The 17595-nt window shown below is 41.6% G+C and overlaps 1 protein-coding gene across 1 annotated transcript in view; it reads right to left on the bottom strand.

Moving 5' to 3' along the window:
- LOC137429873 (PEX5-related protein) overlaps nt 1-13887 on the bottom strand; it is a 99004-nt gene extending 85117 nt beyond the window's left edge. The window contains exons 1-3 of the mRNA XM_068120211.2: nt 13788-13887; nt 12740-12838; nt 7339-7477 (exon numbers count right to left, since the gene is read on the bottom strand). Coding sequence (XP_067976312.1) covers nt 7339-7477; nt 12740-12838; nt 13788-13798 — 249 coding nt within the window. The 5' untranslated portion in view covers nt 13799-13887. The remainder of the gene's footprint in view (nt 1-7338; nt 7478-12739; nt 12839-13787) is intronic.
- Nucleotides 13888-17595: the final 3708 nt, after the last annotated feature.

The following is a 17595-nucleotide window of genomic DNA, read 5'->3' as shown; positions in this document are numbered from 1 at the left end:
ATTATTTGGCATGGGGGTGGTGTACTTTGAATGTATCTGTACTTGTTCCATATTCTTTCCATTTCCTAATGATGGAGCTCACTGTGCTCTTGGAAACTTTCAACACTCTAGAAATTGTTTTTTACCCTTCCTCAGATCTATGCCTCCTCACAATTCTATCTCGGAGTTCTGCGGACAGTTCCTTGGACTTCATGGTAGAGTTTTGGCTCTGACATGCCCTCTCAACTGTGGGACCTTGTACAGAAAGGTGTTTTTCTTTCTAAATCAGGTCCAATCAATTGAATTGACCATAGGTGGCTACTCCAATCAAGTCGTAGAGACATCTGCCGGATGATCAAAGGAAATTGGATGTGACCTGAGCTCAATTTGGTGTCATAGCAAAGGGGTTGATACTTATTGACTCAAGACATCTCAGATTTTCATTTTTAATTATTTTGTCAAAACTTCTAAAAAATAAAGTTCCACTTTGATATTATGGGGTTTTATGTGTAGATCAATGACAAAAAAAATCTCAATTTAATCCATTTTAAATTCAGGCTGGAACAAAACAAAATGTGAAAACGTCAAGGGGTGTGAATACTTTCTGAAGGCCTTTTCTGAAGGGTTTGAAAGCTTTTTGAAGGCCACAAAAAAACAAACCGCATTTAGTTCTCAAACTATGACGATGAAATTGTTCACATATCACTTTGTAACAGCAAATCTCGACTCCCTGGTGCTATGCTTCAAATGTGAGACAGTTCTTTAATGATGTCTTCCCAGACAAGTGGATTGGTCACCTAGTTTGTCTGACCTGTACCCATTGGACTACATTTCATGGGGCTAAGGAAAACTGTTGTTCAAAAACTTCTCATCAAACCTCCATCCTTTGGATGAACTTACGGCTACTATCACAAATGAAATTCATGGAATTACTCAGCAACAACGAGATAATATTTTCAACAAGTGGGAAAATCGGGTTGCACAATGTGTTTCGAAAGATAACGGTTCTGTTGAAGCCTAAAATTTCGAACTGTATTGAGTAAAAGCCTCATGAATTATGCTTTCATGCACCATTTACAGTTTGTTTTTATCTTGTGTACATCAAAAGTTAGAAAAGTACAAAGTTGCACAGGGATTTAAGGACAACCTGTATATTACTAAAAGGAGAAGTGTCTGTGTGTGTGTGTGTGTGTGTGTGTGTGTGTGTGTGTGTGTGTGTGTGTGTATGTGTGTGTGTGTGTGTGTGTGTGTGTGTGTGTGTGTCATGCTTATTACCCTGCGCTCGCGAAGCGAAAAGCGGGGTTAAGCATTCAGTTACGTACGTGTGCCGTACGTCGTACGTGTCTGCATTTAAAAAAATTCATTTTCTCGGCAACCGTTGGTCCGATTGACATGAAATGTTACCATAGAAGCGCCTCCGCCTGTATAATTATTTTATTCATAATTATGATGTCATAGGTCACATGGTACAGATGCCATCTTGGAAAAACGTTACACCTCTATATCTCCCAAACCACTCAATGGAAAAATTTTGAAACGTGGCTCATTGTCAAGTACTCACCATGGGGAATAAGATATGTTAATGATGATGTCATCGATGCCTTCGTTATGACATCATAATTCGACAAGTACAACGATTGATCTGATCAGTATGAATAAAACAAAAATTCCTCTGCAACTGTTAGACCGATGGACACGAAATTTTCGGAATATGAGCGACTCCTGTAGAATTTTTTAAAGATAATTATAACGTCACAGGTCACGTGGTACAGACGCCATCTTGGAAAAAATATATAAAAGTTGCACCTCTATATCTCTGAAACCGTTCCATGGAAAAAATTTAAACATGGCTCATTGTCAAGTACACCCCTTGGGGAATAAGATATGTTAATGATGATGTCATCGGTGCCTTTATTATGACATCATAATTCGACAAGTACAACACTTATCCGATCATTGTGAATTTTTTTCCTCAGCAACTGTTGGTCTGATGGGCACGAAATTTTCACCATAGGTGAGCCTCCTGTAGAATATGTTCATGATAATCATGACGTCATAGGTCATGTGGTTCAGGCGCCATCTTGGAAAAACCCAAAAATGTTGCGCCACTATATCTCCAAAACCGGTGCATGGAAAAAATTGAAACATGGCTCATTGTAAATAACTCCATATGGGGAATAGGTGTTGTTAACGATGACGTCATTGGTGCCATAATTATGACGTCATAATTCGTCAGGGACAACCCTTCGTCTGATCGGTTTGAAATGTATTGAGCGTGATCTATGCAACAATTATATTAGAGAATATAAATGTATGATGTCATCGCTCACGTGGTCTGGCAGCCACATTGGATCAAAGACAAAAAAATGTTCGAAAACAGAAGAGTTGGCTCGCAACAATTTGACTGCGCAGGGTAAGTATTCTATGAATACCATCTAGTTACTCTAAAGGGTTCCTGCCGTTGTATTAAAAAAATGGTACCACTGGAAAACTAATAATCGATTCACTTGGTACAAACATTGGTGTCTGTTTAATCATAAGGTTGCCTATTTTAAAAGCCAGCTTTACTGGAATTAAAGAAGAGGAAGAATAATTGGAGCTCAATCCAGTGGTTCCAACGGTAACATTTATTATTCTATGACAGCAGGAACCCTTTAGAAGGACATGGAAGAATGAATGAATGAATGATCGTTTTTTTAAGGCCATTTTCCCCCGCTAGAGCGGGGGTTAGCCTTACGAGCCCCATGACAATCATGGTTCCCTGTTTGAGGCAATGTTTTTATGGCCGGATGCCCTTCCTGACGCCAACCCTTAGTCACCTCTTACGATGCACAGGGATACGGTGTACCTATTCTAAGCCGGGGTACACACCGGGATCATTCATCCCAGCAAGCTGGTACTCAATTTGCCAACCTCAGAAGGATGAACAGGCTGAGTCAATCCCCCTGGTGTTAATTTAGCAATCGACCGGGATTCGAACCCAGGATCCTAGGATCCCAAGCCGGCACCCTAACCGCTAAGCCAACATGGAAGGAGCACACAAAATTAATTATATGTAGTAATAATATTTCTTCAAAACCATGGAAAAATATGTAAAAGTACATGGAAAGAGCACACAAACAACTAGAACCACCACGACAGCAGCAACAACAACAACTAGAACGAAACTCGGGAGTACTCGGTACAGTGCATATCTCCGCCAGGCTGAACAGTTTACACTTTGTATCCCACAGATAGGTTGGATCGGCATTCGTACCTAAATCAAAATCGAATCGGCTTGTTCTTGTCATCTACCTAACTTATCCACCAAGTTTCCTCCGAATCCGTCCACAACTTCTTGAGATATCATGCTATACTGTATATCGCAATACTATCCTATACATGGGCATTGAGGAAGTTAGGAGTGGAGGAATGGTTGATCAGAGTCGTGATGGCAATGTACAAAAGAGCACGCACAGCTGTAAGGACGAAGGACGGGAACAGTGGTGAGTTTGAGGTGAAGGTGGGAGTGCATCAGGGGTCGGTACTAAGTCCACTACTATTTGTAGCTGTGATGGAGGTGCTGGCTCAGAACGTAAAGGAGGGTTTACCGTGGGAGTTGTTGTATGCAGATGATCTGGTGTTGATTGCGGAAAGTATGGATGGACTGAAGGAAAAGATGAAGGAAGGAATGTATGGAGACAAAAGGTCTGAAGGTGAATATCGGAAAGACGAAGGTGATGGCAAGTGGTAAAGCATGTGGTGAGGTGGAAAGAACTGGGAAGTGGCCCTGTGCTGTGTGTAGGAAGGGTGTCGGAGTGAACTCCATTCAGTGTACAATGTGCGCTGAGTGGGTTCATCAAAAATGTAGTGGTCTGAGAGGGTCATTAACCAGTGTGGCAGCTACATTCAAATGTAAGGTGTGCACAGAGGGAGCTGCAGATGGAGGAAATGTTGAGTTGGATCTTGGAGACGGCATGAAGCTGGAAGGTGTGAAAACATTTTGCTACCTCGGAGACATGCTGAATGGAGAAGGTGGATCAGACTCGGCAACGGTTGCTCGAGTGAGATGTGCATGGAAGAAGTTTCGGGAATTGAGTGGCGTGCTGATGATGAGGGGAGTGTCGCTGGAGCTGAAGGGAAAGGTGTATGCTGCATGTGTGAGAAGTGTTATGATTTATGGGAGCGAGACATGGGTAATGAGCGTAGAGCAGCAACGAAGGTTGGAAAGGGTGGAAATGCGAATGGTTCGACGGATGTGCGGAGTATCGTTGAGAGAGAGGAAGACAAATGATGAATTGCGAAAGATGATGGGAATAGAGCCTGTGATTGATGCTGTGAAGAGGAACAGGTTGAGATGGTTTGGTCATGTGTTGAGGAAGGATGAAAGTGACTGGTTGAGAAGAGTGATGGAAATGAATGTAGAAGGAAGTCGAGGATGGGGAAGACCAAGAAAGACTTGGCTAAAGATGGTGGAAGAAGAAATGCGGGCAAGGGGGTTAACAAGGAGAGATGCAGAAAATAGGGCAAAATGGAGAAGATTGTCATGGGGACCGCAAGGCTAACCCCCACTCTCGCAGGGAAAATGGCGTTTAAAATGCATGTTGTATGTTGTTTGTTGTATATCGCTTTTGGCCCTATTTCTCAATTGTGAAGAATGACCTAAAAAAAATTAATGACACTTGTATCCGGATACGATCTTCACCAAAATCGAATCAATTCTTCCTGGTCACCCAACCAACTTGTCCACCAAGTTGCGTCCGAATCTGTCCACAACTTTTTGAGATATCATGTTATAAATAGTTTTTGGCCCTATCTCTCAAGGGTAAAGAATCACTTAAAAAATTATAGTATCCGGACCTTCACCAAAATCGAATCATTTCGTCCTTATCACACACACAACCTGTTCACCAAATTTCGGTCAAATCAGTCCACAACTTTTTGAGATATCCTGTTCACAGACAGACAAACAAACAGACGTGAAAACATAACCTCCACCAACCTTCTGTGGTGGAGGTGACAACGTGTTATAAAAGATCCTTTTTCACACGTTTCACTGCATTTTAATACTCATTGATGTTCACAAATAGACATGCAATATGTTTGTGAAGTACAACATGCTTTCTTTTGATTAAAGCCATTGTCGAAGCGACGGGTAGCAGGCGCGGATCCATGATTTTCGGTTAGGAGCTTGGGGGGGGGGGGGGGGAATAAATTCCAAATACTATTCTAAATATAGACAAAGAGTGCTCTAATACACTTGATAAGAAGTACTCTAATGAAATAACTTTTTCTCAAAACTCAACATTTATTTTAATTATTGTCTCATCATAGAAATGAAAGGGTGAAAGGGTGGAAATGCGAATGGTTCGATGGATGTGCGGAGTATCGTTGAGAGAGAGGAAGACAAATGATGAATTGCGAAAGATGATGGGAATATTGCCTGTGATTGATGCTGTGAAGAGGAACAGGTTGAGATGGTTTGGTCATGTATTGAGGAAGGATGAAAGTGACTGGTTGAGAAGAGTGATGGAAGTTAATGTAGAAGGAAGTAGAGGACGGGGAAGACCGAGAAAGACTTGGCTAAAGATGGTGGAAGAAGAAATGCGGGCAAGGGGGTTAACAAGGAGAGATGCAGAAAATAGGGCAAAATGGAGAAGATTGTCATGGGGACCGCAAGGCTAACCCCCGCTCTAGCAGGGAACATGGCCTTAAAATGCATGTTGTTGTTGTTGTTGTCTCATCATAGAAATCCAATTGAATGAAAAGCAGCATTGGATATAATGAAACAAATGACAAAATGATCGAAACCAATCACTGCCTCTGATCTATTGAACAAGGTTTGACATGGAAGTGACCTTCGATCAGAATTACGGTTTTCCCATCAGCTGAACATTTGTCTTCATCATATCGACAATGTGAATCAATTTTGACAAAGTTTTCTTCTCCAACACATTTGATGCCCATTGTATACATTGTATAATTTCCCAGGCAAAAAGCATGTTCTTGAGTCTTGAAAACACAGACCGAGTGCACAATTCAAAACAGAATGAATGATGGGATTCTGGATTATCTGATATTTGGGATACCATATTCCACATCTTGGTTCGTGAATGGTAATGAGAAAAGAAGCATTCCTGATGCCAAATCAATGATTCCGGTAAGTCGTTAATCCTCATGTATCCACCATGGGAACAAACTGAATGGTACAAATCAGTTCCATGTTGAATGCTGCGGTCAACATCAGCTATGATCTCAGGAATATCAGGTGATCCCACATTCCGAGACCACATCTTCAGTTATATACACCTCAATACATATAAAAACAACGATCGCTTTTGATGGGAGGGGGAGTTTAGGTGGAGGGGTGTCGGGTGTGCCCCCCTCTGGATCGGGTGTGTCCCGGGTGCCCCCCCCCTTCCCACGCCTCCTGCCCCCAAGCCCTCTCCCTCCCACACTTCTCCCTGCTCTCAAATGTTGTGGTTGTGTGCTTCCCCTTCTCTCCCCATCTTGTCTTCCGCTCCCTCTTTTTGCATATTTTGTTTGTCTGGTTGATTTGTTTGTGAAATAAATGTTAGCTCTTTCACGAGCCTCGATTCAGTATACAAAAAAACAAACAAACAAACAAAAAAACAAACATCTGCCTCTGGGTAGGCAAGTCCGATATGTGCATACAATTTTTCAAGTTTTTTTTCATTTCAAGATTCAACTATTTTCAATGATTCAGATGCAGTGCATTGTGGGAAGCATTTGTGTTTGGAATTTTATTCCATTTTTTTCCCCTCAACAGTCCTGAATGTATCGATTGACAATTTGTTTGAGTTCAATGAAAATGGTGGTTCTTGTTTCTTTAGTTATCTTATGTCCTGATGAGCCTGCGAAAAGGAAATTGCAAGTTTTAAGCAAGGCATCAGACAGGAACCAGGGTGATGTCAGACAAGGGTGATGTCCACCTCACTGAACATGCACTGACACAGAGATGGCGTCGACTTCTTCTTCTTCTTACATCGACACATGGAACCTAAATGAAGTACTCAACCCAATCCCTGCATGACGTAGTATCATCTGTTCTTTGACACTTGCTTACAGAGAGGTAACAAAGCCAAAGGCAGGGCTGACATTTAACATAAGGTAGTTGTAATTTTAAGATGGTCGAAGCATTTCGCTCAAAGCCTTATTTTATTTATTTATTATTATTTTATTTTTTTATTTATTTATTTGTATACAAGGTCGAGGCTCGTGTAAGAGCTAACATTGATCACAAAAAAGACAAACTGACACATAAAACATAACACATATGATAAAGGGAACTTGAAGAACCTCTTGGTTGTTTTGACCTTCGAAAACATAAAGCTGACGTCACCAGTATGCGATATTCACCAGGGAGAGGCACTGCTGCTGTTGCCACAGCGACGTTACGCTGCCTCCATCACAGCACCCGAGGTCCCCAGAGCTGCCACCCGACTCTCGCAGCTCTGCCATCGCCATGACGACGGGTGCCTGCTGGCCCTCCCGTTCCCTGACGGCGAAGGAGGTGAAAAGAGATTGTTAACGAGGGACGGCGTCAGAATAAGGATGATTTTGAAGACTGCTAAAAACCCACGTGTAATGATGTGTTTTCCAAAGTACTTCGGAAGACGAATGAATGAATAATTCTCAGATTTTCATCGACGTATTTGTGTAATTATAACGTAGTAAATATTATTGGTGGGAAGATGATGCTGAAGAATATTTGCCTCTGAGAAGGGAAAGAACAATCACCTGATTATATCATTTAGAATGATTTGCTCTTAACCTCATCTTAAAAAATCGTTCTCAGGTTGTTATAATGAATTGAATGACTAACAGAACGAGAGCATTGATATTTAGAGCAATTTGTAGTAAGGTAGAATATACGTCTATCTCCTTGGAGATGTATTTCCTTAATCATCTCTATGTACCAACGTGAATTTGTTTTATATTTCACCTTTGAGTTGTTTGCTCCAGAGTTGGATTCCCTGAGTATGAGATCCAGGTGAGACTTCAGAAGTGACGTTGCATTGGTCCATTATGAATTATGCATCAGTTGGATAATTTATGAATCATTTGGACCATTTTGAATCATTTGGACCTTTCGAGTTCTATAAGCGCCATGGCGGTTCCATGCGACGCTTCATGAAGAAAACCTTCAATGGCAGATTATTTATTTATTTATTTTGTATACAAGATCGAGGCTCGTGTAAGAGCTAACATTAATGACAAAAAAAACAAACGGACACATAAGACAAAATAAAGCGAGCGGGAGAGACCACATGGGGAGAGAGGGGGAAGCACACAAGTACAACATTTGAGAGCAGGGACATTGGGAGATCTGTGGAAGGGAGAGGGCTTGGGCGGAGATCAGATCAGAAGGCTTTGATTTTTACAACTTCACAACTTAATCCCATGCTCAGAGGTGAGATCAAACAAAGTCTAGCTCTCAATAGACCCTTCGAAGAGAAAGAAGTGCCTCTCCATTGAATTGGGAGGAAATGTTTCTGTGATTTGGATCATGGCGGAATGCGTAAACTTGTCTGTTGCATCCATCTCGATCCCACTGCAAGCTGAGCTTCCTGATGGAGGAGATCAACGCGTGTTGCTATTCTAGGCAGACCCAAGATTGAAGGATTACATGAACACGATGATCAATGTAGCTGCTGCAGTGAAAGATGACGGTTCCTCTGGATACCCACTTGGGAGCGATTGAGTTCAGTTATTCGCCATCGTTCTTTCATGGCTCGAGTTTTGATCTGTGCAACATTTTCTCAATTGAACTCTTCTTGAACCTGGCCAGGTGGTGTGCCGCACGTTGGAGAGCACTATTCTCCACGGTTTGTACCACCAATACATTTCTGATCGATTAGGTGGTTTTTTTCCTTTTTGGATGAAAACACATTTTTAACCCATTGACAGTTTCTCCATAATGACTACGGAATGAAATTGAATGAAATTTAATTATATATTAATATAGGGTGAGCTGCTTACGTCCATTAAACATCCATTCCTCTGCCCTTTCCATTGACCCTCTCACACAAGCACATCTTTGCTTTCTCACCCACACCCTCACCCCATTGTCATTATCTCCACATTCCATTTCACTCTTAGCTATTACCTCCTCTCTTCACTCTCCATTGTATAGCATATGTACTCCTTTTCCCTTCTCCAATCACGGTTCAATCCGGCAAGTCCTTTTGATTTATTTTGGCCTTTTCAAGTCAAAGTAAGATGGTGTAAATTTAAAAAGGAAACCGAGCAACTCACCTCGACCACAACTCCACTAAACTTCGATCACAAACCTCACACCACCACTGCTGCAAAAACTTGGGTTCACAAAATGTTTCATGACTTAAACATTCATGAAAATTATTCTTTCACTCAAAGAGCCGATACCCATCGCTTCACTGATGGACCAATTAGTCATTACGTCTCTTGTTGCTAGAAAAGGAAGGGAAGGGGTAGGGGGGAATGGGAGGGGAGGGGGAGAGATATATTGCATTTTTTTTTTTTTTTGGCAGTGGGGGGAGGCTTTGACAGGCGCCTCCATTTTGTGGTTGGGGGAAGGGTGGGGGGGGGGGGGGGGTGAAGGGAAGGAGGACAAATTTACCCGTGTGAAGAATGCTTTAACCTTAGTGTTGCTCAGGTAAAAAAAGGAGATTGGAATTCCTCTGCCACCACCACCAGGTGGCGCTACATGTTACACATTTACATAGAGAATTTGCGCCCCTCTCCCCGGCCCCCCACATCCCGGTGTGAGGCCGCGGCCACATAACCTATGCTACTCACACACAAAGTTGTATTTGTATCCCGTGTTTGGAGTTTGTAACTTAAAATATGTGGCCGTGCATAAAGAACAAAGGCAGGCAGACAGCAACAGTGAAAATGGCGTGTGTGTATGTATGTATGTGTATATATATATATCCATATAGATGATGGTACATAAGATTATCTATAATTGGTTGGTTGGCAATCCAATGGCACAGTAGAAGAAATACATACCATTCTGTCTGAGTTGTAGGAAACAAAAAAAGGGTGAACTAGAACGGCACTCAGTAGAGAGCATACCTCCACCAGGTGGACAGTTTACGTTTTGTATCCCAGAGTAGACCAGAAAATCACAATACAGAATCACATTTAATGAAAATCATCCGTCCACAACTTTTTGAGATATCCTGCTGTACATCGTTTTTGCCCAAATCTCTCAATGGTGAAGATTTTAAAAATTTATTTACTTTAAACTTAAAAATTTACTTAAAACAACTTAAAAATTTCTACTAGCCGGATCCAGATCTGGATCTTCACCAAAATTGAATCGATGCTTCCTTGTCACACACACAACCTGTCCAACAAGTTTCGTCCAAATCCATCGATAACTTTGAGATATCCTGCTATGTATCGTTTTTGGCCCTATCACTCAATGGTGAATAATCAATTAAAAAATTATACTCGCTGGATCCGAATCCGGATCTTCACCAAAATCGAATCATTTCGTCCTATTCACATACACTACCTCTCTGCCAAATTTCGTCTGAATCTGTCCACAACTTTTTGAGATATCTTGTTCACAAACAGACAGACAGGGGTGAAAACATAACCTCCATCCACCTTTGGTGGAGGAGGTAACCAGCAAAAATCATGGTTCAGAAAAGTTTCAGTCTCAAACTCTCCATTAAGCACTTTGAGACTGCATGCTGGAGTACCAGTTCAAAATGAAGAGCAATAATCCATGGCCATGCAATGGTGGAACTGAAAAATGCTGAGAAACGGCTTTCCATGTAAGAGAACATCTAGATGTTTCCATATTGCTTTTCAAATCATCAAAACGACTTCATTCATACTATACGTTTTCTATTAATTCAGATGAAAATTTGATCTTTTCATTTTTCAGGATTTATTTTCTCCAATAAAACCTTTCGGAGAAGCTTACACATGAAGATAAAAGATAACGTGTTAAATCAAAATGTGTAAATAAAAAATGACATGAACTAAACCTGAGCCCTTTCCACCACACGCCAAACTTTGCTTACATGTTTTTAGACATTAGGTTGGACCGTTTATCAAAACATGATTCTGTTGGAAACATATCAAAACTGTTGGATTTAGCATCAGGTGCTGCACAGGAAAAACTGGCAGCATATTGGCATTGTGCATTGTGAACAGTGGGGTATGAGTGGTACAGAGGGAATTCGAAGCATGAAAAAAGGACATTTAATTGGCGCAGATATCACTGCATCATATTTCAACCCAATCTGTTATTTCACCCACTTATGAGCTCACCCATCTGCCAGCATGCTCACTCACATGGCAAACATCCTCACTCACCTATCTAATGCCAACATGGAAAGATGTCTCAGGAGTTCATCACCTTCCTTATCTTCTGATAAATTTTCATCTCACCAGCAATTATTTTCTCAAACGCACACCATCTCAACTGATGTGTCAACCTCACCGATGCACCATCTCAACTGATGTGTCAACCTCACCGATGCACCATCTTAACTGATGTGTCAACCTCACTGATGCACCATCTCAACTGATGTGTCAACCTCACCGATGCACCATCTCAACTGACGTGTCAACCTCACCAACGCACCATCTCAACTGATGTGTCAACCTCACCAACTCACCATCTTATATCACCTGTCAACCTCACCAGCGCACCATCTCAACTGACGTGTCAACCTCACCGACGCACCATCTCAACTCACGTGTCACCTCACCGACTCACCATCTCAACTGACGTGTCAACCTCACTGACACACCACCTCAACTGACGTGTCAACCTCACCAACTCACCATCTCATATCAAGTGTCAACCTCACCGACGCACCATCTCAACTGATGTGTCAACCTCACCGATGCACCATCTCAACTCACGTGTCACCTCACCGATGCACCATCTCAACTGACGTGTCAACCTCACCGACGCAACATCTCATATCACGTGCCAACCTCACCGACGCACCATCTCAACTGACGTGTCAACCTCACCGACGCACCATCTCAACTGACGTGTCAACCTCACTGACACACCATCTCAACTGACGTGTCAACCTCACCAACTCACCATCTTATATCACCTGTCAACCTCACCAGCGCACCATCTCAACTGACGTATCAACCTCACCTACGCACCATTTCAACTGACGTGTCAACCTCACCGGCTCACCATCTCAACTGACGTGTCAACCTCACCCATGCACCATCTCAACTGATGTGTCAACCTCACCGATGCACCATCTCAACGGACGTGTCAACCTCACCAACTCACCATCTCATATTAAGTGTCAACCTCACCGACGCACCATCTCATGCCACGTGTCAACCTCACCGACGCACCATCTCAACTTTACGTGTCAACCTCACCAATGCACCATCTCAACTGACATGTCAACCTCACCGACGCACCATCTCAACTGACGTGTCAACCTCACCAACTCACCATCTCATATCACGTGTCAGCCTCACCGACTCACCATCTCAACTGACATGTCAACCTCACCGATGCACCATCTCAACTGACGTGTCAACCTCACCGACGCACCATCTCAACTGACGTGTCAAGCTCACCAACTCACCATCTCATATAACGTGTCAACCTCACTGACTCACCATCTCAACTCACGTGTCAACCTCACCGACGCACCATCTCAACTCATGTGTCAACCTCACCAACTCACCATCCCATCTCACATCTCAACCTTACCAACTCACCAATTCAACTGCACACCGTACCAAAACAGTATATACCACCCATACATCTCACCTGCTTCCTGGTGGTCCTTTTGTCTCCTCTTTTTTCTGTCGTTCCTGATCCCGTTTCAATGTACCTCCTCGGAAGAGTTGAAGGGGATTCAGATGTTTACTGAGTTTCAAAAAAAGGAGTGAGGTGAGGTGAGGAAAAAAGTGAGGAGTGGACGGAGGAAAAAAATATTTATTAAACTATCCAAACGATGATGATGATGAAAATAACAAGGTAGATTCAACTTATCACCTTTTAATGATTTTTCACAAAGTGTTTTTCAGTGTCGAGGAAGATTTTGAAGCTTCTAAAAATAAGATTGTGAAGCAAGGATAAATCTTTACATATTTAATGTGATATCGCTCCATTGATGTTCAAACTACATCCATGGTTCACAGACTGGGTGTGGGTGTTTAAAACTGATCGTTATAATATATAAATAGTATAGCGTACGTTGGAGCGCAGAGGCAACATAATCACATTATAAGATGTCTAGTCTAGGTGTAATTCCAGATCCGACTACGAACTGCCCTCCTGGAGTTTCGCAGGTAGAGTGTGTGTGTGCACCAATGAGCGACGGTCCGTCATATGGGACATGGGACGATAACCTGGGGACCCCTCCATATCTGCCAGCATTTTCTGCTGGTGGACGTTTTAAACAGGTCGCACAAAGAGCAGGTCATTGTGGGCCGATCAAATCCCAAAAACCTGACTATCGCGGTGAAGGCAATGGCAAACCATCCAATGCCATCCTTGACGTCCACCAGGCAAAACCCTACGCAGGTGCGATCCTGCCTTCGGGCAGAGATCCAATTAACAGATGTATCGTAAAATAATACACGTTTAAATAATTACGTACATAATATTAAATATTTGTGAAATAATAATAATACCTTGGCCCGGGAAACAAAGGTCCAACCTCATGAGCTAATTCCCAACTCCATAACTGCGCAATCCGTTACAATCTCGAACTCCTGCCCTGATTTACCATGCAAGCTGTACCTAGCAAGGTAGATAATATCGTGACGTCATACCGGCTCCCACGGCCAGCGTCAAACCGCGCGAATCTGACCTGCGGAGCATTAAAAGCAACACGTCGCTCCTGGAACGTGTCCCGGATCCTCATACCGCTCCGAACTCCGACTAGTCCTTGCCAACGTCTCTTCGCCGGAAGCTGCCGCTCAGTTGTCCCATGGCGGGGGTTGGGGGAAGGGTGAGGGGAGGGCGGGGTGGGGTGAGGGGGGGGGGAGGGGTGGGGGGAGGAACAGAAGGGGGCGCAACGGAGCTCGAAACGGACTGTTTGGTGCGTGTGTCACATTTGTTTTCAGCACCTGTCTGTGTCTGACGCGCCATGAATACATGGACATGAAATCTTCGGCGATGGACATGAAATCTTCGGCGATGTCTATAATCGCAAAGTACGAGGTAAACTCGTCATACAAGATGTTTTCAGCATTATCATTATAAACGTCAAAAACATCTACATCAGCTAAATTCCCACGTCTGCTGAATAAGTGATGTTAAGAGATCATGTTATCATGATCATCGTTAGGATCATGGTCATGATGATGGTGATGATTATCATGTCATGTTTAACGTTATGATAATGTCATGATGATGATGATGATGTCATGATTATCATGTCAATGTCATGTTATCGTAATGATCATGTTGTCATGCTTATCATGATGATGATGTCATGATTATCATGTCATGTTATTGTTATGATCATGTTGTCATGCTTATCATGATGATGATGATGTCATGCTATCCTCATGATCATGTTATCATTCTGATGATGATGTCATGATTATCATGTCATGATTAACGCTATGATAGTCATGCTGATGATGATGATATCATGATTATCATGTCATGTTTAACGTTATGATAATGTAATGATGATGATGATGATGTCATGATTATCATGTCATGTTTAACGTTATGAAAATGTAATGATGATGATGATGATGTCATGATTATCATGTCATGTTTAACGCTATGATAATGTCATCATGATGATGATGATGATATCATGATTATCATGTCATGTTTAACGTTATGATAACGTAATGATGATGATGATGATGTCATGATTATCATGTCATGTTTAACGTTATAATCATGTCATCATGATGATTATGATGTCATGATTATCATGTCATGTTTAACGTTATGATCATGTTGTCATGCTTATCATGATGATGATGATGATGATGCCATGCTATCGTTATGATCATGTTATCATGATGATGATAATGTCATGATTATCATGTCATGTTATCGTTATGAACATGTTGTCATGCTTATCATGATGATGATGATGTCATGATTATCATGTCATGTTATCGTTATGAACATGTTGTCATGCTTATCATGATGATGATGATGATGTCCTGCTATCGTTATGATCATGTTATCATGATGATTATGATGTCATTATTATCATGTCATATTATCATGTCATAATTGTCATATTATCATGATCATCTTTATGATCATGTTATGAGTCGATCATCGCTTGACATTGCATTTCACACTTTGATTCTGCGCAGGATTTCCCAGGTCCGTGGCAAGGCAAACAAATCCTCGTTTGGATGAGTTTTGATTTTTAATAAATGTCCACAACAATCAAGTCCAGGCATTGGCAGCTTTTCAAAACCACGTTTTCTGGGTTTTCATCCTCCACGAAAATTGGTTTTAAAAGGCTGTGGTTTAATTCTGATACCCCTCATGGTTGGAAAAGCTAAGGATATCAGGAATGAGGTTATCATGAAGTTGGTAGGTGTAAGGAATGTCAGCGGGAAGGCACTCAGGGCACGTGCTCAGTTGTTGGGATGCGTGATCAGGAGGGAGGAACGAGTAGCAGCAGCAGTAACAACAGTTGCAGTAGTAGTCATAGTAGCAGTAGTAGTAGCAGTAGTATTCGTAGCAGTAGTAGTAGCGGTAGTAGCAGTAATAGCAGCAGTAGTAGTATCAGTAGTAGCAACAGTATCAGTAGTAGTAATAGTACCAGCAGTACTAATAGCAGCAGCAGTAGTAGTAGTAGTAGTAGCAGCAGTAGTAGTAGCAGTAATAGCTACAGTTTCAGTAGTAGTAATAGTACCAGCAGTACTAATAGCAGCAGCAGTACTAGTAGTAGCAGTAGTAGTAGCAGCAGTAATAGCAGCAGTAGTGTATATATGTTGCTTCTGGGACACTCTCATTTTCCCATTGACTTACATGTTAATTTTTCCCCTCCCTCATTGCCCCTAAACACCTCTATTTCTCTCACCCTGTTCTTTACGAACCTTCTAACCTTTTGACATGTTATCCTTATTCATTAGACCACTTAAACAATGGTCCTTCTGTGTGAACCTGTGATCCTTCTGACCTTATGGACCTTTTAACCGTTTACTCTTAATATCATCTGGTGAATCATCTTTGACCCACTCAAACAACGACCCTACAAATATTTGTTTATGTGTGGGAAATAATTTAATTCTCCTACAACTCTCCTCACCGTCTAATACATTAACAAAAAATATGTTTGAGTTTGGTTCTTTCTCAAGATATTTTAACTGAGCTAAAATAAAATGATAAACCTCCCTCAATGTTATTGTCTGAGCGCCTCCAGTGCCGCCCACTTTTTGGTAAGCGCCGCCCACTTTTTGGTAAGATCCGCCCACATTTTTACTAGACCCGCCCACTTTTGCTAAGCCCCGCCCACTTCTGCTAAGCCCCACCCACTTTGTTAAGTCCCACCCACTTTATAAACTCTTCAGCATTGTATCATTTCCAGGTAATACATTACATCATTTTCAGGGAATTTCCATCACATCATTTCCAGTTAAGACACGCCCAGGTTTGCCCAGGGAATTTCCACAGGAAATGACACACACCCAGCCCTTCTTATAAAAGGCACCGACCACACAGGCTTTTTCAAACACGCTTTCTGCTTCACTTGAGAATGGACTACTATGCCGAAATGGAATGGGATAACTTTGCTATTCCTTGGAGTCCTACTACCTGTGTAGAACTCAACCTTCAGATTGATGAACTGGATTCGAACCTCTTATCAATGGAGGTAAGTTTGTTTATTTATTTATTTATTTATTTATTTATTTAATTATTAATTTAATTTTTTTTTTTTTTTTTTTTTTTTTTTTTAAATTTTTTTTTAGATGAGACTCGTGTAAGAGTTAACAAAGTTTATTTTAATATTCATAGAGCTTGATTTATACAAATAAAAATATTGTATTAAATTAATACATTGTTATTTTCTTTCACAGGAAATTGTATCTGAGATACGAAATGAAAATTCTGCTTTTAACACAACTTGGGATGAAGTTATTTTTTTGTTTGAAGACATTTTGAACAACCAAGACCCCCAGAACGAGTTCTACCTTGATGACCCAGCCAAAGAGTTATACCTTGGAGATCCACAAAATCCTGAAAAAGAGTTTTACCATGATGATACTTGTGAGTTATCAAAACAAAACCCACTGAACAAGTTCTACCTTGATGAGCCAGAATACAAGTCATACATTGGAGACCCACAAATTTCTGAAAATTGGGAAAGGGGAGTTCTCCCTGATGGTCCGCAGTTATACTATGTGAGACACATCATAGAAACCCAAAAAATTGTGAAATGGGAATTCTCCCTGATGGTCCGCAGTTATACTATGTGAGACACATCATAGAAACCCTAAAAAATTGGGCAAGGAGAGTTCTCCCTGATGGTCCGCAGTTATACTATGTGAGACACATCATAGAAACCCTAAAAAATTTGGCAAGGAGAGTTCTCCCTGATGGTCCGCAGTTATACTATGTGAGACACATCATAGAAACCCTAAAAAATTGGGAAAGGGAAGTTTTCCCTGATGGTCCGCAGTTATACT

The sequence above is a fragment of the Myxine glutinosa genome, chromosome 6, assembly GCF_964187855.1.
Source record: "Myxine glutinosa chromosome 6, kmMyxGlut1.1, whole genome shotgun sequence".
NCBI classification, from domain to species: Eukaryota; Metazoa; Chordata; class Myxini; order Myxiniformes; family Myxinidae; genus Myxine; species Myxine glutinosa.
This window is presented reverse-complemented; position numbering and strand designations above follow the sequence as displayed.